The sequence below is a fragment of the Plectropomus leopardus genome, chromosome 10 (assembly GCF_026936395.1).
Source record: "Plectropomus leopardus strain MGB_pleo_1.0 chromosome 10, ASM2693639v1, whole genome shotgun sequence".
Taxonomy (NCBI): domain Eukaryota; kingdom Metazoa; phylum Chordata; class Actinopteri; order Perciformes; family Serranidae; genus Plectropomus; species Plectropomus leopardus.
Genome location: NC_142185.1, coordinates 21,470,581 through 21,492,712, shown reverse-complemented (window position 1 = coordinate 21,492,712; position 22,132 = coordinate 21,470,581). Strand labels below are relative to the sequence as shown.

Genomic DNA, 22,132 nt, shown 5'->3' with positions numbered 1-22,132 from the left:
AAAGCTCACTAAACGCTGACGCTGAGGAGCTACAATGACAAGAATCAGTCATATACAATATACAAGGTATGCCCCTTAAACTTAAAAGTTAAAACTACATACATTGCAACAACAGAGCTCCCTGGGTTGACTTCCGTCTCTGGCGAGCTCAGTCTTTTCTTGTATCTTTAAGGTTACATTAAGTAATAACATTAATATCTGCTGTGTTCCAAATCACTTAATTCTTCTTTTCACTTCAAATTTTGTGCTTTGGCCTGCGGCAGATATGAGTAAGAGGGTCATAGTTCGTGGCACAATGTTTTGACAAAGTTGTAGTGTGTCCAAATTGTACACATACTCCATGCAACAGTATGTACGCTGTAAGGGCAGCTGCAGTATGTTCTCAAAATAAAAAGGAAAAGTATGTGATTCAGAACGCATTGTAAGTTTACCTGTCATTGCTTCCTGAAAATTCTGTGACATAGCTGTTGCTGCAACAGCGTCACTCTCACTTTTGAGTGCACCTTTCATCTGTCTGCATTGACAACGATAGATTTGAGAGCACAAAAACCATGGCATGTGTCTGGTATCATAGCCGCCCACCTTTACCTGTCATCTGATCAGCAACACATCACGGCTGATTGCAAAATCCAGAAGCACAGTTGTTTCAGGGACAATATTTGAATTCACATGCCTGTATGTTGTGTGTATAGTACATTGTGTTTGTGAGCATAGTTTTATGCACTAATGCATGGACACATACAGTTCATGTATGCAATCTACAACACTGCCAGTAGTGTTGTTGATATTCTAAAAGCAACCACATAAATACATGAAGAAATGCAAAAGAAAAGATGAAAATGTAAATATCTACAATATTACCATATGCTAATAGAATATTTCTTTAATTTATTCTCATTTTGCATAATTTAGGAGTGTGGCGCATCATGTAAAAGCAACCAATAAACACTGCATGCTCATGAATATGAAGATGTTTTAGGTGTTAAATGGGTTGCAGCATCACTGCCTACCTTTTTTCAAAAGTGCTCCAAACACTTCACACAGCAAGCATTAAGTTAGGAGACAGGATCACACAGTTAGGAAGTGTTTGGTGGGGGGGGGGCACACAAATGCACACACACACATACCTACAGAAGCACATATTTTTTGCAAGACTAGATCTTACAGCATAATAGTGCAGTCTGGATCGAGGGGAGGAATTAGATCTCCTGAAACCACAATGTGTAATTGACAAACAGAAGACTCATCAACAAACCCACCAATCAATGAGCTCACAGTTGTTACTGCCAGTCAGCTGGTGGAGGGTTTTAAAACTACTGAAACCAATCAAATTTTATCTGTATGAGGGAATCAATTACATACCTGGCTATGGAGTCCCATATGCCTTTGCTTTCGCTATTTTCACTTAAAAGATCTTCATTGATCTTCTCAGCCTTTTTCTGCACCTAATAAGAAGAAGACAAAATCCAATGATTTCATTACAAACTGTGTAAAATCATCCCAACATCCCTAATATTTGACCTTCTGAAGAGAATTTTACTGTATGCTGCTGAATAACATCCAGCATGTGTGGGGAGTTTTTCCTTGGGTGATGTGAGGGTCTAAGGGCAGAGGGATGTCGTACACTGTAAAGCCCTCTGAGGCAAACCATGTTTTGTGATAATGGGCTATATAAATAAAACTGACTTGAAAATTCTTGCGTACTTTACAAATATCTCAGAAATACACTCACTCTGACTTTGATGATCTTACTGTGGAAACTGTTGAGCAAAACAATGACATCACCAGCATCTGCAGGGGAATCGGTTCCATCATGCCTGAAAAAGTGGATAAAGAGAGAGAAAGTGTTTACTGTCACTGAGAGCGAAAATCAATGATCGTGAAATCTGGACAATGGATCTGCAGCGGGTTAGTCTAACACAGGTGAAGCCCCATTTGGTAGCTGAAATGTATCAACAGACTGCAGAAGAAAATCTATCAAGTCGAAATTACACATTTTTCAAAATAATAGCAATTTAATACAAGCTCAAAACATGTAATAAATACTGATCATATTTGATTCCTCATTGATTGTGGCCATTTTCAGAATTCTACATATTTAAGTACAACCTGGATGATTCAGCCTTTCTATATGCAAACTGGACACAAAGAGGGACACCGATTAGCCCACAGTCTTTATATCATTTCCAAATACATGGCTAAGCCACACACATGACAATCATAAAACTATGTCATTTTTAGCTTTTGAAGAATCTGAACAATTTATCAGTTGCAGTCTGGCAAGTAAATTAATTGGTTATGGATAGTAATCTGTACTGTCTGCATAACAAAGTTCAATTGACTCTACTATCATGCATCATGTAAGGGATAATCCCAGATGAGATGACCATTATCAGGAATTAATGCGAAGGCTTGCACCTGTTGCCTCTGCAAATGCAATTAATTCCAGATAATGGACACCTTGAAGGGCATTATCTTGCCTAAGAAAAAAATGAAGAATATTCATTTATATTACTATGCTTTGTGCATCCAAATCTGAAGTTTTTTTCAAGCCATAACTCTGCTTCCCTTGTAACACCTGAAGGTTTACTTAATACCTGAAAAAGCATTACAGCCCCATCCTATGCAAAGGAAATGTTGTCCGCTACTACAGTAAATACAAATAACTTTAGATACGACTTAACATAATAAGAGTTATTTCTAGTCTGCTAGCCCTTAAGCTCAGCTGCTGGCAAGGAAACTAACATTATGCTAGCTACATTTTAAGTCAATGACATCCTGTATGGTTAACAAACATTAAATATAATTTGACAGTATGTGTAACAACATCAACCAGCTAATTAGCAATGTCACTGTCCCCGAATTAATATCAAGATTTTTGTGAGCAAATGCTATGTCATGTGTAACTGCAGGGTCGATTCCAGCCTCGGCCCTTTGCCGTCATCCTCTCTCTCTCTCCCCTTTTCACACTCGTGCTGTTCTATTAATTAAAGGCAAAAACACCCTAAAAAATATCTTTAAAAATAAAAAGTTTCAATTACAGAAATAAAATGTTATTGTTTTTTTTTTTAACTGAAATTAGCCTTTACATTTTGAATCCAACTGACTTATCATATTAATAATTCTGTAATACTGTGATACCGTGAAACCGCAATATTTTCTGAGATGGTTACTGTACAGTGAAAATCTTACACTGTTACAACCCTAATGTGAATATTGTGTGTGGATGGATGAAAGAATATTCAAGACAATACAATGCTATCTATAGTACAAATTTATCGCTTGCTCTTAATTTTGCCGCTTGTTTTTATCTGCTAGCTTAAAATATGATATCAGCCGAGTGCAGGATCGCGTCAGCTGTTGCCAGATATCCCGAGAGTGTGTTGCTAAAACAGAGATGTGGTAAATTTGCTCCTGATACTGTATGTCTGAAAATATCTGAAAAATGCCATTTTAGTGCCAGACTGTTATGAGGGGTAAGGGCTTGTGATGAATGGGTTCGATATTTACTTCAGTGACTTTGGGGCAAGAATCTGTCATCATCTATTCTCACATTCACTTTTAACGTTGGAGTGAATAGACTCAGGATCGCCGCTAGCCTCCTAAATGGGCAGGGCAGTGGTGAAACCCATTTGGCACATACAGGAAACGAATCTAAAGTGTGCCATTTGGTTTATCAATGGTCTCTGATACTAGGCATCTCATTACTTTAGAACAGTGAACAGATAGTTTCAACGTAACTACTTCGGGTGTCCTTTATCAGGTTTTCATGGGCACCCTGCAGCCAATCACAATCAAGAATTCGCCCTACCATGGTATAAAAACTTTATATGTATTAGTCAAAAGTCCAACTGACACCACAAGTTTCCCCCTTTCACAATCAATAACTAAGTTCTACACGATTTTCATATTTACAGGGAATTTTTTCTGTTCATAAAAAAAAGGAAAAAAGATCTAATCTTTATTGACTGTCCTTTACACGCTGAAGAGACAGTGTTTAGCAGTGAAAGTTTAGATAAAGAGCCAGAACAATTTGCATCTGAAACCAACAGTGTGCTGTGGGCATGATGTTTTCTGTAGGCTGATGCAGAAGTTAGCATCGCCCTGGTTCCCTAGCCACAAAGCCTATAAGATTTTTCCTCTGGATTTTGAATTGAGGCAGAAAATGAGATCGGCAGCAAACTAACATTTATGATAATTACACATTTTGTTCAGCAAGATCACCTTTACAAATAAACACCACTTTCAGGATTTTTAAGGCCTAAATGAAACAGCCAAAGGAAAAAGCTAACATTAGGTTGTAAAAAGACTGCACTACAGACACAAGACTTAATGTCACCACCATACAATGATATAAACAACTTAAAATTAAATAGATTAGGCAAAATGTTTCATATGTTACAAGTCCAGCTAACACCACAAAAGATAACCCCTTTTGCCATCAATAATTACTGTCATCACAATTTCCAATTTCCGTACCTGTACTTCACAAGCCAAGGACAGGCTCTATTTAGCAGTGAAAAAACTATATACAATGTCATATAAATTGCTCATATAATGTGCTGTATATGAATTATACAAGAAGTCACAGAACTACTCAGCCAATCGTCCGACATAGATTTCCATTTTTATAGTGTGCTTGGGAGAAAAACATTTGTTGTGACTGTGACTGAGGTTGATTCACATGTTTTAGCCATAGCAACAGTGTAACAAAAACACACAGGAAAAGCTTGTTTCATGAACAGCAGCTAATGGACAGACCCCTAACAGACAGAGACAAGAGCACGCACTTAAAAGAAAGCGCGTACTGGGACAGCTGCCAGGGTCACACTCATGATCATATTCATTACCCTCCATCATCATTAAGAATCACCTCACCATTATTTTATCCATCACTACTTCCCAGCCATGTTGCGTATACTGGTAGATTTAATGCGAAAGTCTGTACAGTATTGACTGCGTAACACTGGCCTTTCACAGTAATTGTTTTAGGACTGATTTGCCCAGTGGAGAATGCGTTCTGGCAGGCAGGATCTGCTGGGTCTCATGGTGAAAAACCAGAGAGCAAACTTCAGGAAGAAATGAGCAATAGACTATGATGCACGGCAAGCCATTACGACCCCAGTGCTTACTAAAGGCAAAAAACTAACCTTATCACTATGATAAATGCTCCCTCCTCATTGAGCCTCAAAGTGCTGCTTGTGTTTTGCCCCCCTCTGCTGTCACCGATGCAACTCAGCCTTTAGGGCTTGTGTTAGAAAGCACCAGAGATCAATCTGTATCCATGCTCTGAGGAGAGGAGAGCTGGCCGTCTCATTCATCGCTGTCAGAGCGAGGTGCGGTGGCAGCACAGGGTGCGGGAGGAAAAACGCAGGCTCTGGGAATGGAGAGCACGGACACTCCCACTAGACTCTGATCGGCCACCTAACCAGAGCAGAGTGCCGCTAACCACAAGAATAATGACACTGCCAAGGTGAAAAATGACATCACCTCTTAGCTTCACCTGGAGGATTGGGGAATAAATCTTGGTTGTCTGATATGATTTCAGAGGAACCAAGGGCTGTATGTGTCCTAAATCTTATGTGAGGATAGCCAGAGAGGATGATATCTTTGATTGTAGGGACATCTAGTATGATGCACTTTAGCTGAGCATGCACACTCATATACATAAAGTCACTAACCTAACTTCATAATGAGGGATTTTCATATCTTTGTTATGTAGAAATTTTATGAGCTATGAGTCCCTTTGATAAATAAGAATTTGATTTTTTTTAGATCAAAGTGGGGGGTACCACAGTGCATCTTAGTTAAAGTAAAAGTGCAGAATTAAAAGAATACAAGGCAAAGAAATTTGTATTTTGTTAAAAACTGCATCAAACCAACTGAAGCACAATACTGTTTCTATTCGTCCTGGGAAATTAGACAACGCCGACGCACTCTGTCTAGTATATGCAGCCTTTGACACCTACGCCATCCTAACTAAAACACATTCTGCTGCGGATATTTTGCTGTCTGAGGTGGATGGCACGGCAGGTGACCAACTGAATCATCCCTCCACTCTGTCTTCTCTTTAATAGCACCCCTCTCCTCCCACTTGTCTCTCTCCCCTCTGCGGTGAGCAGAACTCCCTGCACTCATCAAAACCTTGAGCTGCTACAGTGTCAGCAGCTCTCCATGTTACCATAGTGATGGGTTTCACAGCTACCGGTATGAAATGGAGAGGTAGCTGAAAACAACCTTCATGCTGAGCAACTGATGAAGCTGCCTAATTAGCATCATAACTTTTTTTTTTCTTAAAGATATTAATGCCTGTAAGGGATGAGATTGGAAAGACAACAATGGCATTAAAAATAGTCTGCCGACGCTGGTGAATACTCACGTGAGAACCTGGTAGATGTCTTCTGATCTCCCTTTACGTAATCTCAAGATCCAGGCACCAGGATTGGCTTTCAGCTGGAAATATCCCTGTTGTAGTATTTGTAGTAAGCATTAAATTCACAGCTCAAGCACAGCATTCAAAGTTACTACTGTTGTTAATGCCTGTGCTGCCCTTCAAAGGCAAACCGCAGAAACTACGCAAACACTGAAACTTGGAAAAATGGCTTCAAAGTTTTTTTTGACTGTCCAGCCAAATCTGTTAGAGTCCGAAAAGTGGTAATGCACTTATTAAATTACAATTATTTATGCCTAATAACCATGATCAGTAATTTGACTCCAAAAATACACTAAGATTTTAGTACTTTGCTCCAGGGGTGTTGTAGTGGGTGGAAAAGCAGGACTGACTGCCTGGGGCCCTAATTGGAGAGGGGCCCTCATTAGGCTGGTTTTGTTTGTATTTTTTTATTTGAAGGTAATAAGTGACATAACTTTATTAAAATGGGCTTAATATTTTTTTTTGTAAGACTGAACTATGTATAAAAACAGTGGAAGCTCTCTGAGGTCCCTCTCAGCCCTAAAATGCACAAAATGGCTTAATTAAATACCTGCCATTTGTTAGCAAGTTTTCATGGAGATTTTGTGTATCTCAATCTGCATGTGAGATTCCACTGCCTTCACTGATAAAACACATTGATCCTCATATTCATTGCTTGTACCTGTTTAAGCCATGCCGCGAAATCTCAATTAAATCGCCAGCTTTTGTCCAATTTGCACTTCCTCATCTACAGTGACAACTAGCTAGCAGACAGCAGCCACAAACAAAATATGAGTGTTGGTTCCATTATCCTGATGAAACATTAATGCAAGACACAGTCAGTAAATTAAAAAAAGATGATACCAAATATTTTGAGATTTTACAATGCAATGTCAGTAAAATCATTGAATCCCTTCCCTTTTTTTTTTTTTTTTAGCATTTTTAAGACTTTTGGAAGATTGTTTTAGGACATTTTAGTACCAATTAAGACCTTATTTTCATAATGAATAATTCAGTAACTTTGAGGACTTTTTACAGATCAGCGGGAACCCTGAATAAATACAAATTTAGTGTTTTATCTTTATTTTATCAGTATGAGGAAAACTTCTTTTATTTCTTGTTTGATTAAATTTGTATTTGTTTCATTAGATATCTGCTTTAAAAGTGGTAACAGAGATTTTTTTTGCATTCCTCAAGTGTTATTTTGTTGTAAAATTCACTTTAACATGATTGACTTTAATTAGGATAACTTGACATCATCATCTTCATTTTGCTATGGTCATTAACACATTATCAATAATTAACCGGTTGGCATCATCCTAATTCTCTGCACCATCCAATGTAATATGCTTACTGCGGATTTCCTTGGTACAATAGAATCCAAAATCTCAGGAAATCCTGGGCAAAGCGCAGTAGGTATATTCACTGTGTGTTGTCTTGGGCTCTGATTGAATTTTGTAGTTACTTCTTTTTTTAACAGTCTATATTCACCAAAGCAGAACAAGATTAATGCAAGAAATTTCATCACAAGATAGTTGATAGATGTTTTACTTCAGTCCTAACTTAATTTTGACTAAAACTGTAGTAACTGCAGTTAGCCTTTGCACAGCAGAATGATATCCACACCATATATCTAGCACACTTCAAGTAAACTGTCTTGGTAAGTCGAACATTGAGAAGACCACTCACCAGGTTAGCCATGACAATAGTGTCATACATGAGCGGGTCGCGACTCATGCCCAGGGTAAACTGCAGTCCACGGGGAGGCTGGCCGGTTGACAGATCAAAGCAGTGGCCCTCCAGCAAGAGGTGCTCCAGCTCGTACTCTGCTGTCACTACCCCACTCACCTGGAGCGAAACCACAAAAAACAATGGGGGGATGATTAATAGAATGCACCATGGCCCTGATTAAGAGGTGAGAAAGATAAGATTGCCGGTAGCAGGATACCTCCTGCAGGTGGATGTTATCCAAGTCATGGGGGCTGCGGACAGCCTGCACCATCCAGCTCTCTGGTGTGATCATATTAAGGGTGAGAAGGGGAGATTCCGGGAGGTCCATGAAGCGAGCGACTGGTCCTGGAGACACTGTGTCATTGGCCAAGAAATTCACATCAGACTCCAAGACAAAGCGGTAAAAGCTGTGGAGACAGACAAACAGAGATGGACAACATTTAAGTGCTTGCCCTCCAAATAACTGCAATTTAACGTAACATCAAATAATGTAGTTGGAAAGTAAAATGGTCAATATTCTACAGGACTTTTTGCCACTGGACTGAGTCGACTATTCCATCCAACAAACGCGTTGTCCTCTTCAGAAAGCACTAAAATGATGACATGTTGTGCAGTAGCCTTCTTTCTAGGACAAGAGAGATGGGCTGTATTGTGACAGCTGCGTGTACACAATCTCCTTAAAGTAAAGAATCTAATACTATTACTGCCAGTGTTACTGCTCAGCCAATAAGAGAAATATGTGCGCTAGTCTATGCACCACTATTGTTCCCTTTTTTGTTATTACTCAGAGTTGTCACAGAGGCTAGCCCGGGGCTAATCTTTATGCTAATTGCTTTTCTTCAGTGCACCCTCTGACACTGAGGAATCATAATGAGTGTAGAAAACGTGGCAGATTTTAGCATTACCAATGCTAATTCTTTTTTATTTTGAATGCCTTCTTATTCTCAAAGGTAGACCATCACATTTCTTATTCACAGGGAGAAATCTTAAAAGTTAAATACCACCACAGCAGCCATGTTTCTGTGGACCAGTCCAGAGTGGAGGAGTTACAGAGAGGCTGTTGACTCAAGGGATGAGCTGCTAACACAGCAAAGGAAAGTGGCAAGGGAAAGGTTGTTTGTAGTTAGGAAGGAGAAACCCAGTATACCAGAGGACAGAAAGGCTTCATTCCACTGGTTTCAATTTGATGAGATGACAAATAACCCAAAAGAAGAAAAGTGAGTAAAAGATGAACAGCTCTGTGGTCTCTGCTAGGAGAATGAGAATTACACTTGTGAATGAAATGAAGGCAGAATACGATTCATGTGTGCCACAGACAGCAGTGTTTCCAGGAGCGGGCGATATGATAACCAAGCTTCTGGCTCTACAAGGGAGATGGGGCAGGGAAGTTGAAACTTTATGGTCACAAAACTTTTCTGTGGTTCTAAACTACACATCACCCAGTAATGATCAGGACCTCTATGATTAATATGGTTAATCTCTATGGTTAATAAAATGGAACAAAATTGCTTATACCATTTCTCACAATATTTTATTCAACTGTATATATGTTGACATTTAATTACATTTTGGGATAACTGTGAATATTGCGTCAAGCACCACTCAAAGAGACAGCTGGATATCCATTAATAAAACAGGCTGCATGCATTGGCATATCTTATATTGAAAGGTAAGATGCAATTCTTAAAAAGTTGAAGAGCCTGATTTTTTAAATATAAAAATGTAAGCCCTATCTGGGATGTAAAGGTATTTGTTGTAAGGTTAAGGGATTCCAGTATATTTTATAGCCATAAGAATTTTCTTTTGGCATTTTAGCCTTTATTAGAAAGGACAGATCATTAGCGTGAAAGGTGAAGAGAGAGGGGACGACATGCAGCAAAGGGCCACGAGCGTGAGTCGAACCTGAGGCCACTGCGGCAAGGACACTGTCTTCATTTGTGGGGCGCCTGCTTTATCCACTCAGCTATCGGACGCCCCTTTATAGCCATTTTAAGTATATTTTGGTGATTATTGGTGCAATAGTCCACCTTCCACGCTCTCTTAACCTCTCTCACTTTCTCCCTAAAACAACCCCTGCCTCCAACAACAACACTGTTGTCCATCCTGATGTTTTAATGTGGACATTGTCATATGTCAATTTGGTTGACATCGTCCAACCCTAGTTCTCGATCAACACAAGTGATTTAACGAGTACTATCTTGCTAGTTGTTCCAAATTTTAGCTTCCTCCCCAGCCCAGGTACTCACATTTTAGTGGTTGAATGTGAGTACAGTACTTTAAAGAAGCAACCAGCAATACTAAATATTTTGATAACAAATAGCAGTTAAGTGTTTTTGCAGTGTAACAAATCCAGCTCATCTATCTTTGATGTAAAAATATAATATAGCCATTTGTGTCATTAGTCAGGAGGACAGGAAGTGTGGTGGGTTGGGAAGGCACGAGGCCTTGTGACTGCCTTGTAAAGGAGGAGTTATTTCCACCAACTCAATTCCAGCTGGTCTCTGGCAGAGGTCAGTAAAGGTCATACAGTAAATTGTCCCTCCAAAGTGAGGGTATCCCTCCTGAAAATTTTCTGTCAGTTTTGAAAAAAGAAAACAAAATCTTTTGAGCCAATTCAGTGTACTGCCACTACACATAGCTCAACCCATTATGGAACATATCAAAAAAGAAAACACTCTGAATGACATGATGACTAACATTCACTCAGTGGTGTGAATGTTAATGGACAGTTTAAACCTTTTATTGGTGTGATTTTTTTTTTTTTTTTAAACGTTTTGTTGTTTTTACAGCATGTCTTGAACCGCAACAATGCAAGCTGTAAGCAATTTGCCCCATGATGCAAGGGGAGGCCCAAAGCAATAAGGTGGTGTTATTAAGCAGATTGCATCTGTGCAGTATAATCTTACAAAGGGAGGGAGCGCGGCAGAGATGCTAAGTCTGCAGCGGTCAGAGGATACACAAACAAGCCAAACAGGAAAATTTAATTACTGTTGGAGCTGGAGCTTACCTCTTGAGAGGCATCTCGGACAACTTGGCCCTGCAATTCATAAACACCTGCAGTCTCACATTGACCACTTGACTGAGCACCTGCAGGAGTCACAGAAAAAGAGACCCAGTTACAGAGAAGAGGCTCAAAGTAGAGCCCAGTCCAGACACAAGGCATGCATTCATATATCTTTACAACACATTATCTTTGATGATCTAACAGTGGTCACAAAATAATGAGGTAGTAGTTATGAGCACACTGAGCTGCCTTACTAAAGAACAGCTGTGATGCTGATATGCTGGATCTGATCATAATTTCCATTGCAGTACACAAATGAAAAGTATGCACTGCAACAGTTACTGAAGGTGGCTGTCTGACTGGCCGTCTGTAAAGGCATGGTGAGTCATATTTTCATATTCACCCGAGTCAAATTCTTCAACACGGTGAGCCTCTAACCGGCTAATGGGATTCAGTGAAACTAAGCCCACAAAGGACACTTTCTAAAAAAACTCAAATTAAAAATCATACTTGTTTTAGTTTACAAAAATGTTTCTATTTTTCTGATCAATTTTTCAGACTCAATAAATACATTTAATGCATTAGAAGGTACAATATCTATCAGTTTACACTTTGTATATAAAAGACAATAACCATGAAATGAAATCATAGCATCATGTGAGGGTAGAAAAAAAAGAAAAATCAATTTGAGCTTTTGCACCATGGAAAGCTTTGTGTTTCTGTACCCTTCCTTTCAGTGAAAGTGATTTAAAGTGCCCCTGCTGTATTTGGAATCAATGAAGAAGAGAGGTGAAGAATACGAGAGAAGAATACAGCTTACAATCAGTAGAGGGGACATCTTCTGTGCCTCCCTAGTGAGCGGGTCAACGATGGCCACAACATCATAGAACACCTCGTTTTCACGTGGGGGGAGATGGAGCACACTGAGGTGGAGAACAGCACACCAAAGCGGATTCAGCAAACACAAGGTTATACAACCCTTATTCAGCAGAACTGCAAATCAAAAGATTTGCCTTTCTGCACTGCTTGAAATGATGGTGTAGCAATTTTCAGATCCATTATAACAAAAGGAGAGTAAACACCTCCCTGTGAGCTGGGAGAGCCAATAGGACAGTAAATAGAGGGGGGGAAAAAACTCTGCCCACCTGTGACTGTCTTTGATAAAGTGGACGTCCCTCCTGACCTCTCCTTTGGGGGCTGCAGTGAGGAGGGCGTCGACTTTCATGACTAAGTCACTGGCGCTAAAGGAACACAGGTGTAAAAGGGTCAGTTCATCATTTATTAACGCTACGTTTCAGGAGAGATGTCAAACAGAGCTCACATAATGTGATGTCAAGCTGTTAACAAGGTAGCCTCATAAATTAAATAAAGGAATACCCCACCTGAAAAAAATGACCATTTACATATCAATTACTCACCACACAGTGCTATTAATTCATGAAAAATTGCATGTTTTTATGGTAAATGCAGAATCCAAAAAGTGTTCATGAATTTTAGTACATGGGGACCACGTTAAACAAACCCTCACACATCTCGTGCAGTATAATCCAAGAAATTCCCAAATGCATACATTGCTGCTAAAACAATACAATAAAAAAGGTCATTTTGTGGGTGAATTATACCTTTTAGGTAAATATACTTCAAGCTGAGAATTACAAAACACTAGATATAGCTTAAAATGTAAGGTAAAAGATGTTTTGTTTGGAAGGACTAGTTTGTAGAGCCTTTTAGACAAAACTAAAGTGGTACAAAGAGAAAAGTGTTAAAAAGTATCTGACACTGAAACAACTATTGTCGTTATCCTCCAATGATGAGATTTCTTAAATGTTTATCACAGGCAGTTAAAAAAAGAGGAAGTTAAATACAAACATACTGCTTTGGCTTCATCCCCATCATTTTAACTTTGGCTTTGACTTTCTCTGCAGAGCCGCTTAGCGTAATCTTCTCCAGCAGGTGGAAATCCTCCACAGTGAATTCTTCCTGCTCTTCAAATGGACCAAGGATCTATCATGAAGACAATAATGCAGTCACATCACGACTTTTCCCATTCTTATCTCAGCATATATTATTTACCACTTTCCAAGGCAGTGTTAAATGTAATGTGATTGTAGCACAGTGTTTTATCTACTTAAAGTCATGGCATTCACTGACAGTGCCTGTGTTTTCATCCTTTCTATTTTGGGAGTCCTGCCACTGCAGAAGCGGAGGAATGTAAAATGATATTAATTGTTACTGCCATCTCAGAGGCTGGCCTCTTCATCCGTGGCTGTCAGCATCACTGCTGCTGAGACATCAGTCATCAGCTCTATACACACATGCAGTCAGCACATACAGACACTCACACAGACACACAGCGCAGTTTGTGCCACCTGTGACCTTTAAGAAACATCCATGCTGATTTGACAGGACTAAGGAAACACAAGAGGGAAAATCCTCCAAAGTGCAGCGGCTTAGAGGATCGGTCTCCACTGTACCAAACAAAAGCAGCAACATTTAACCAATGCTTTGCCTTTCTCACAACATCATGTGGTCAGTTTAACTCTTTACGCAGAAATCTATGGATCAATATGTTTGTAAAGATGCTAACTCAGCTGAGTTGAAGTCCACTCACCCTGCCGTTGCTGATCACTGCTCGTTGACCAGGACTCAGTTTCAGGACGTCTCGACAAAACAGCTGTTGACTTCGAATAAAATCCACTTCCAGTGTATTGAACTTTTTCTCAAATGCATCTTCGTCCATGCCCTACAGCAGAATAACAAAAGTTTGTTAAGGATATTGGATAAATGAATTGCATTGTTGGCTCACATTTGAATTTCGATGTATTGCACAATCCAATAGACCAGCTCATGGACCGTTCTCCCTGTACAGCCTGTCCAAAACAAAATCTGAGTGATGCATTGGCGTGAAGAATGATGTATGTGAGGCAAAAAAAAAAAAAATGATTCACAACATCATTGATGCCTTGCATCAGCACAATCACTGCAGTTTTCAGACATAAAATATTTCAGCCAGAGGAGTGAGCTGTCAGAAATGCACATGCGTGAAAATGAGATTAATCAATTTGTAATTAATATAACAAACTCTTAATTAAGCCTCGGCCAGTTTTGTCTATAACAAATTAGGTGTGGGAGTGTGGAGGGCAGAGTCAGGTTATTAGTTTCTCCAACATCTCTTCTCAGGAGAACAGGTGAAATACCAATAATGTCAGCACAATCCAGTCAGCAAGTCTGTCTGGCAGCCAATAATAAACTCATATCCCTTGACTCTGGGTCTCAACTCACACAGCCACCTCCTACCCATCATTCCATTGCTATTTCCAGCCCATTCTCTCCCCGTTGTCTAAGGCTGCTATAATTGAAGGGCAGTTTGTTATGGTGCGTCCCAAATGTAACCTGTGCTGTATGACTTATTCCTGATGGAAGAAATAGGAGCTCTCCTGTCAGCTGATTTGTTGATTAGCGCCTCGATCTTTTTTTTCTTGTGTGTAATGCAGTGTGGGTGGATACTGCACACTACAGCATGGAGAACACTACTGGCTGTAGACTGCTTACAGCAGCAGAGTGATGGTCAGGCTTGGCTGAACACACGTTGGCTTACACAGCCATGAACGGTGAGCAGGGGCTCAGCTATTCATCAGGTCCAGGAGACCGGGTATCCCCCAGCACTTTTAAGTTAAAGATTCAGCGTGTGGAGCCTGCCTTGTGCTGGCCCCTGAGACAGATCAAGTGGAACTGACAGTGAGTAGGCCGCTCGCCTTGGCATCCACAGGCTGTGGAGCATCATGCGTGCTCTAAATGTATTCTGTTAGCTGATGTTCAGAAGGGGGATGAGAAGATGGGCTCATCAATCACCATTTTCCCCGACTGTGCACTTGAATCAAGAAAGCACTGGCAGAGAGATCTCTGTAAGTGGTAGTATCCAACCTTTGTGTGCCTCCTTTTTGCCATTATGCTCATCAAACCTGCCTAAAACATTATCATTGAGTACATTTACATGCACAAAATATCAAGTTTTTTGCTGTTAAAAAAGCATGGCTAATAAAAATAAATATTCCACTAATACTCCCATTTACATGCAGTGAATACTCTGATTAACGTGCTGTATGTAGTTTAAATGTCAAATTATAGAAAAGCGGAATGGCCGACTCCACTTGTGCCATTTAGTTTCTTGGCATAAATATATATATATATATATATATATATATATACATATATATATATATATATATGTGTGTGTGTTGTTTTTTTTCTAAAGTTTCAAACCCTGGCGAACTTGTTCAACGGTGCAGACACAGCCTCCTTCTTCCATTCCTTCAACCACCTTCTTGTAAAGGTTTTATTGTGATATTTGTGCTCATATTCAAAATCGTGCTGATATCCAAGTCTTTTCTAATGTTAAAAAGTAGGTGTGTTTCTCCTTCTGACCAGAAATGTGGGCTATTCTTTTGGACATGCATCTCTACCCCACAGCGTTGAAAACTGTTGGCTAGTTGGTTTGTGTACAGTGTGTCCATGACAACTCAGAGAGCTGACTGTGAGCAGACGAGAGGCCGTGTGTCATAAACTGTAATGAAAAACCCAATTGAGACGCATATTCCGAATGTTCTGTGTACATGTCCAAATTATGCTATTAAAAACCCAACAACATTGCACAACCTACTACTTAGTTGAAAAATGCTAATTTTAGAGAAAGGCCTGATTTGGAATATTCAAATGAAATATACTCTTTACATGACCCTCATCAGATTTAAAATATTATCATCAGTGTGCATGTAAACATAGTCAATAGTATCACGGTTGAAAAAAATTCCTCCCATTTTGCAGAGACACATTTCACAGATTCACCTTACACTGACAAAATCAAAGGGGGGGCAACCAAAAATCAGTAATTTTATCCAAATAAATTACATTTCTTACTTTCAACACAGTTGCATTGTAGTCCCTGCCTATGTTTCAGGGTTGGAAGATATGACGCTATATACCATAAGACAATATAAATTTATTAGCTGTTAGAGATTTTGACATACTGTTTATATTTAGGTAGCTCTCCTTTTTATATCCGCGGTTGTATTAGTCCCTGGCAGGCAGTGTTGCAAATCAGTGAGCAGGACTGTTTTATGGCAGCATTGGATTTATAGGATTTTGCAGCAATGCGATGAAGCACCTCAGGTAATGTACCCTTTACTCTGGTTTAGCCGAAGACAGACATTTCCATCTGGTTATTTTACGTCTAAATTTTATAGATTGAATTTACAGAAAATTAAGCATATCACAATCTATATATCAATTAAATGATGGCCTTTCACTTTTTATTTTGTATATTTGTGTCACACAAACTATACGCTTGCCTTGTTTCTATGTTTGCTTCTTTAATTTGTGTCGTCTAACAAATTCCAATCATTTCAGAGGAAATACAAGATTCACCACCTCAGCTCAAAGGTATTTACATGTTTAACACAGCAGATAATAAATTGTAATTTTCTAATCAGCCTAAACTGCTGGCATCAGAAAATCTCTATGTTTACTGCTTGTGTTGACATATTCCAGCTAATTGTGGAGGCAGGTAGGAGTTATCTAATCCCCACATACGGTAATTGTAATGATGATCATGTAAACTGTTTCTTTCAATCAGTCAGGAGGCAGATCACACGTGCTATGAACCCAATATGATGGTTTCTTCTTGGTTATGCTACTTTCTCATTAGTTCACACAGGTTAAATATGATAATATACCAACATCACAATAGGCTCATGTCTTAAAACATAAACATCTGTGAAACTCGAATTACTGACTCGCAATTGTATGCCTCTGCAACAAGTCAAGTTTTAGTGTAATGTATTTTTTTTTTATTATTTTAATTATTTAACCATTATTCAACCAGGTTATACCCATTGAGAGTAAGAATTTCTTGTCTGTCTAGACTAAACTTTTTTTTGGTAATATAGAAGTTATCACTATACTGACATGTTTGATTCCAGTGAATAATTTATAGTAAGAAACATGATGTCTTCACTCAGAGATGATTTTATCAGAGTTATAAAAGAGGACTTATAGATAGCTTTGTCACATGGTGCACCAACAATAATTACCTGAAGCCCAAAATCAGTAAAACTAATGAGCCTGTTCTGGAATACCAGAAATGATGGAACGAGAGGACTGCATGCACTGGTCCCACGGGACCCAACACAAATCTTGTGGGAACAAGTTGTTTTATCCTTGCTGCATGTGGGAGCGAGCGGCCAAAATAAAAAACTTTTTAAAAAACGTGCTGGTCCAAGACATTAATTACCATGAAGGATGGAGACGTCAACAAGTTACGTGGAAAAGCAGATAAAAGCAGGACAAAACAAAAGAAATGCAAGGGAAGTCACACACTTGGAGGGATTTCTCAGGAATATTACAGATAATAAAATTAATGAATCTCACAAAACACCAGAATAACTGTAATTATGAAAGTAATTATGCACTAGAACATTACTTTATTACTGACAGCTATGCATGTCGCTCTTAACACCACAGTGAAATAATGTGAGACTGGCGAAGACTCAAACTATTGATAATCAATGTATCTACAATCACTCTATTGTGTAGATATGTGTGGGCAGCATGTTTGCAGGTGCAAGCTGGAGCTGACACAAACCCAGCAGGAATAGCTGGGAACAGATAACACACTCTGCAGGAGCGGGCAGTAATGGTCAGAAATCCAGCGGGAGCAGGCAAGGACAGGATTAGGAAAACAGTCCTGCGCAGTGCTCTAGATGGTACACAAAGCTATAGCCATGACAGCAAACAGTGCTTCAAATATGGATGTTACTGCAAAGAAACTCCAAATTCTAAAACATCGATGCTTCACGCACATCATCAGCCCAGCAGTACAGAAGATCTATATAATCAGCACAGTTTAAAGGTGGACACCAAAGATTAGTGTCATCAATTTAGTATCTGACCAAATTTCTCGCCTTCTGACTTTGACCTTTTGGATGAAAAACGTAATCACTTTATCATCATCTTCATCAGTTCATCATTGAGTCTAAGTGGATGTTTGTACTTCGAAACCTCACTGAGATATCATGTTCACAAGAATGGAAAGGACAAATAAACAACATAATGCCTGCCTAATGCTGGACATGGATATCGGCAGTGTGGATGGTGTGCATGAAAATCCAACATAAGTTTCATTGCATTGTGACTGTTAAGGTGTGTGTGAGATGATAGACATCTTTACATGTCTCTTTTTAAGTGTTAGTTGGACCTTTTGGTCTGTATTAGGGAGCAGCAGGTCTGAACAAATTTTCTTGCCAAATTTGTCATAATTGATAGTAATATATATCAATATCATATGATGATAATATATAGGTGACTACTGGAGTGTTCATAAGATATCTTAACACAAGAAAGGAATCTAGTCATTTCAGTAGTTATCGTAATATTGATATGACAGCCAATTACAGTAAACAGTTCACTTAATTTAGAACAGTCAAAATTTTGAGTCAATTTTTCAAGTAACAAAACAAAACTTTTGTAAAACTTCACTTTGATAAATGTTTTTCTACAAAACTTTTGCTTTTTCAAGAGAAGCCAAGGTCCTCATCAAATGTTAAATGTTGTCACAACACAGACAGCTATACATGAACTCTGCCAAAAGGAAGTCTATATCTGCAATGTGTGATTTAAATCAGAAGCTATCTGATTAAATGATAACAAAAACAGACTCAATCTGACCAGACCATTAGATGCCAGCTTTTGGTAAATACTCAGTGCTACCGACACATTTTGTCTGTATTTAAGAAGTGTTTGAGGTGGAATGTCCAGCAACCTTTTGGATAGGCAAATTAGCAAAAATTGATGTCAGCAGGTTACCAATGACAACTCAAAACTTTGTCTAGTTTCATGACGTTATAATCAGAAAATCAATATATATTGCAAAACTGTCTCCTAAACTCAGGACTAAAACCTTAACTCTAATTTGATAGTAAAATATATAAAATCTTAACCACTTTCATTTGCTTCAAGTGAAAAAATCAATATCAATTGTTTGGAATCTGATTATCGACAATACTGACAGAAAAAAAACAAAAAACAGAGCTGCATTCCCACCTGTATTAGTAAGTTCTTCATCTTGGTCCCTCGTTGAAGGAGCTGCCTGCTCTCCTCTTTCAGGAGTTTTTGCACAAACTCTGCTGCAGCCTTATTCTTCTGTGTGAGGAGAGAGGCCCAGATAGCCCTGTACAGCACAGTGTTATCTTCGCTGGGCTTTCCGCTGGGGTTATCTATCACCCCAACACGCACTCCAGGGCTGGCCTTCTGCTTGCACGCACAAGCGCACACACACACACACACACACACACACACACACACACACACACACGGACAGCTGTGATATAATTCACACAAATATCACACATTCTCATATTTCCGCAGACTGCAGGTGTCACTGACGGAGAGCACTGGGAGAAGAGGGTGTTTGCTTCAAAGTAGCACTAAAGATTTCTCCAATTCTGCTTATCCTACCTGCAAGGAATCTATTTTTCATGGCAAATATTAAATGCCTTCTTGCTGTATCACACTTGATTCATCTGTAGAGTATAAACAGTGAATATTTCATTTTAGAGGCATCTGTATTGATGCTTTTAGGAGGGCAAACAAGCAGAAAAATCATTTTCAGCATACATTTATGAAGTCTTGGGTCATACAGGTCTGCCCTAATAATAAGTAAAAAAGCCTTTCAATGTACTCCATCTTTTCTGCTTGTATGTGGATATAGATTGGCAGTTTTGTAGCTGCAGGAACAGCAGCTGCAAGCTTTGTGTCAAAGGCCGGCCGATGTGAAAAACATCATTGATTGAGTCAACATTCATTCCCTTTAAGAATTTAAGCTTTGAGATATATTGTCAAGACTACATAAAATAAACTATTGCACTGGTGTTGGGACTCTCAATTAATTTAATCACAAAAAAAAAACAAACTGTATTTATGCTTTTAGGGCATAATAAACACTAACACACATAAACACATGAGATATATGTCAATTTGTAGATCAAGTTTTCCCTTATAGGAAGTTAATGATGGGTTGAAAGAATGGGGAAAGGTGAAGGGGACAGAGAGTATGTGATACTCACCACATGTTTTAGAGCACTAAGCAACAGTTTTCTTCCTGAGATCTTCTCAAAGTCTCCAACTATCCACATGGTCACAGCACTCATCCCGTCCTCATCTAAGGTAAAAGAGCAATCACTCTTCATACATATCAAATGGCATTTCAGTTGAAGCATTATGTTTTAATACATTCTGCCCTGCTGTCCTCAACAATTTCCTGACGTCTGTACAATATAATGAAAGAACCAGTTGAGGGCAAATGTATTTTTTAGAAGTTTTCCATCTCAGTGTCAACCTAAATGCTTACACGGCATTTGACAGGAGCTGCTAATCCTTTAAAAGGGTTAGCTCATTCTTATGCACTAATGAGACTCACCTGAAAGTGAGAATAATATTAGTTACATTTGTTACAGAGAATGTTCAGTTTGTGTGTAATCCAGGTACCCCCACATTTTCATGAATAAAATTTTAAGACGTGTTCACGACTTTTTAAGAACCCATAAAACATTTCCATGACGATTCACAATGTATAACATTTACATTGCTTTATCTCAAAAAAGCAATTCAAGTTAAAAGTAAGAGAAGGGCATATCATTGGTATTGAAACTTCATGATTCATAACCCTACATGTTAAATCACACTATCACAACATTAAATTTCTCTTATCCAAAAATATTAGATTTAAACGCAAATTAATCCAGCTGGCTAGCATACATGGAGGGAGAGACAAAAGCCGGTAGAAAAAGAAGAAATGTATATAATGGTTAACAGCGTTAACACATATCTGCACATACAGAATCAGAGCTACATCCCGTTAACAGCCAGAAAAAAATATAAATTAGTCATTATATTACATTATGTGGAAGGTTTTCCAGGAAGATAACTATACAAATGAATCTCATCACACAAAACAAAATGCAAGGCTTTTTGCAGTATCTTGAATTATTTGACTAATTGCATTATTTTCCCTGGCCCAGACAATGAGATTCTAAAATCCCATGATTTTTCCAAGAGGGAACCCTGGTAATCTCTTTTAACAGATATCTGCATATGAATGCAGAATCGAGAGGCAATGGTACAAGAAACTGATATTGGAAGCATTCTGGTTTCCTTTTCTAGCCCGAAAAGCATTGATCAATCATGTTTGAATGTGATTTGTTTGCATGCAGGTGAAATTGTTGGTGGGGCACAAAGGAGGTATATTGGCCGAAATGTAATTTAAAACACACTGGACTGTCTGAGGACAAATTAGCTCTCTTAAATTTAAATAAGATAGAAAGATAGATATTAGAAAGATATCTGTTTATAGAAATTAATCTGACCATACAAGATTCCTTTTGCATTTATTACCTGTTTATTTGGGATTAAATAGTTAACAGTTGATAAACTGTTTAGTACTACATTTTCCAATTCCAAATTTTTAAAACCGTGTTTGATAACGTGCTTTGATAAACTAAAAACAAAACAAATATATATATATATATATATATATATTTATATATATATATATATATAATATGTGTGTGTGTGTGTGTGTGTGTGTGTGTGTGTGTGTGTGTGTGTGTGTGTGTACAGTCCAGCATCAACCAAATCAAGTTAGCAACAGTCTCCCAGATGCAGGGAAGTAATTAAAAGACAGGCTATCTTTTATATTAATGCATATTTTACATGGTTTTCATATGTTTATTGAGTGTTATTATTTTAATTTTATGTTAAAAACAAGTGCTGCTTATTTATTATTAGTTTTCAATGTACAACTTGACTGAATGATTTCAGTGTATGTATCATTTTACCAATACCATGATAATATTGTAACCTTGATAATTTTGGTCACTATAATTGTGATATGAAATTTTCACATTGTTTCACCTCTTTCCATAATCCAGATA

At 38.5% G+C, this 22,132-nt stretch overlaps 1 protein-coding gene across 4 annotated transcripts in view; it reads right to left on the bottom strand.

Annotated features, from left to right (window-relative positions):
- The window catches only part of uggt2 (UDP-glucose glycoprotein glucosyltransferase 2), a 59,860-nt gene that overhangs the window by 18,835 nt on the left and 18,893 nt on the right, over positions 1-22,132 (bottom strand). For 3 of the 4 annotated variants that reach the window (XM_088083288.1, XM_088083289.1, XM_088083287.1), the window contains exons 21-33: positions 20,267-20,361; positions 19,245-19,451; positions 13,759-13,890; positions 13,021-13,151; positions 12,293-12,388; positions 11,968-12,070; positions 11,151-11,230; positions 8,361-8,550; positions 8,102-8,260; positions 6,380-6,465; positions 1,733-1,817; positions 1,363-1,445; positions 1,011-1,034 (exon numbers count right to left, since the gene is read on the bottom strand). In XM_088083288.1, coding sequence (XP_087939414.1) covers positions 1,011-1,034; positions 1,363-1,445; positions 1,733-1,817; positions 6,380-6,465; positions 8,102-8,260; positions 8,361-8,550; positions 11,151-11,230; positions 11,968-12,070; positions 12,293-12,388; positions 13,021-13,151; positions 13,759-13,890; positions 19,245-19,451; positions 20,267-20,361 — 1,471 coding nt within the window. The remainder of the gene's footprint in view (positions 1-1,010; positions 1,035-1,362; positions 1,446-1,732; positions 1,818-6,379; positions 6,466-8,101; positions 8,261-8,360; positions 8,551-11,150; positions 11,231-11,967; positions 12,071-12,292; positions 12,389-13,020; positions 13,152-13,758; positions 13,891-19,244; positions 19,452-20,266; positions 20,362-22,132) is intronic. The other variant, XM_042494123.2, reaches the window with a different exon arrangement.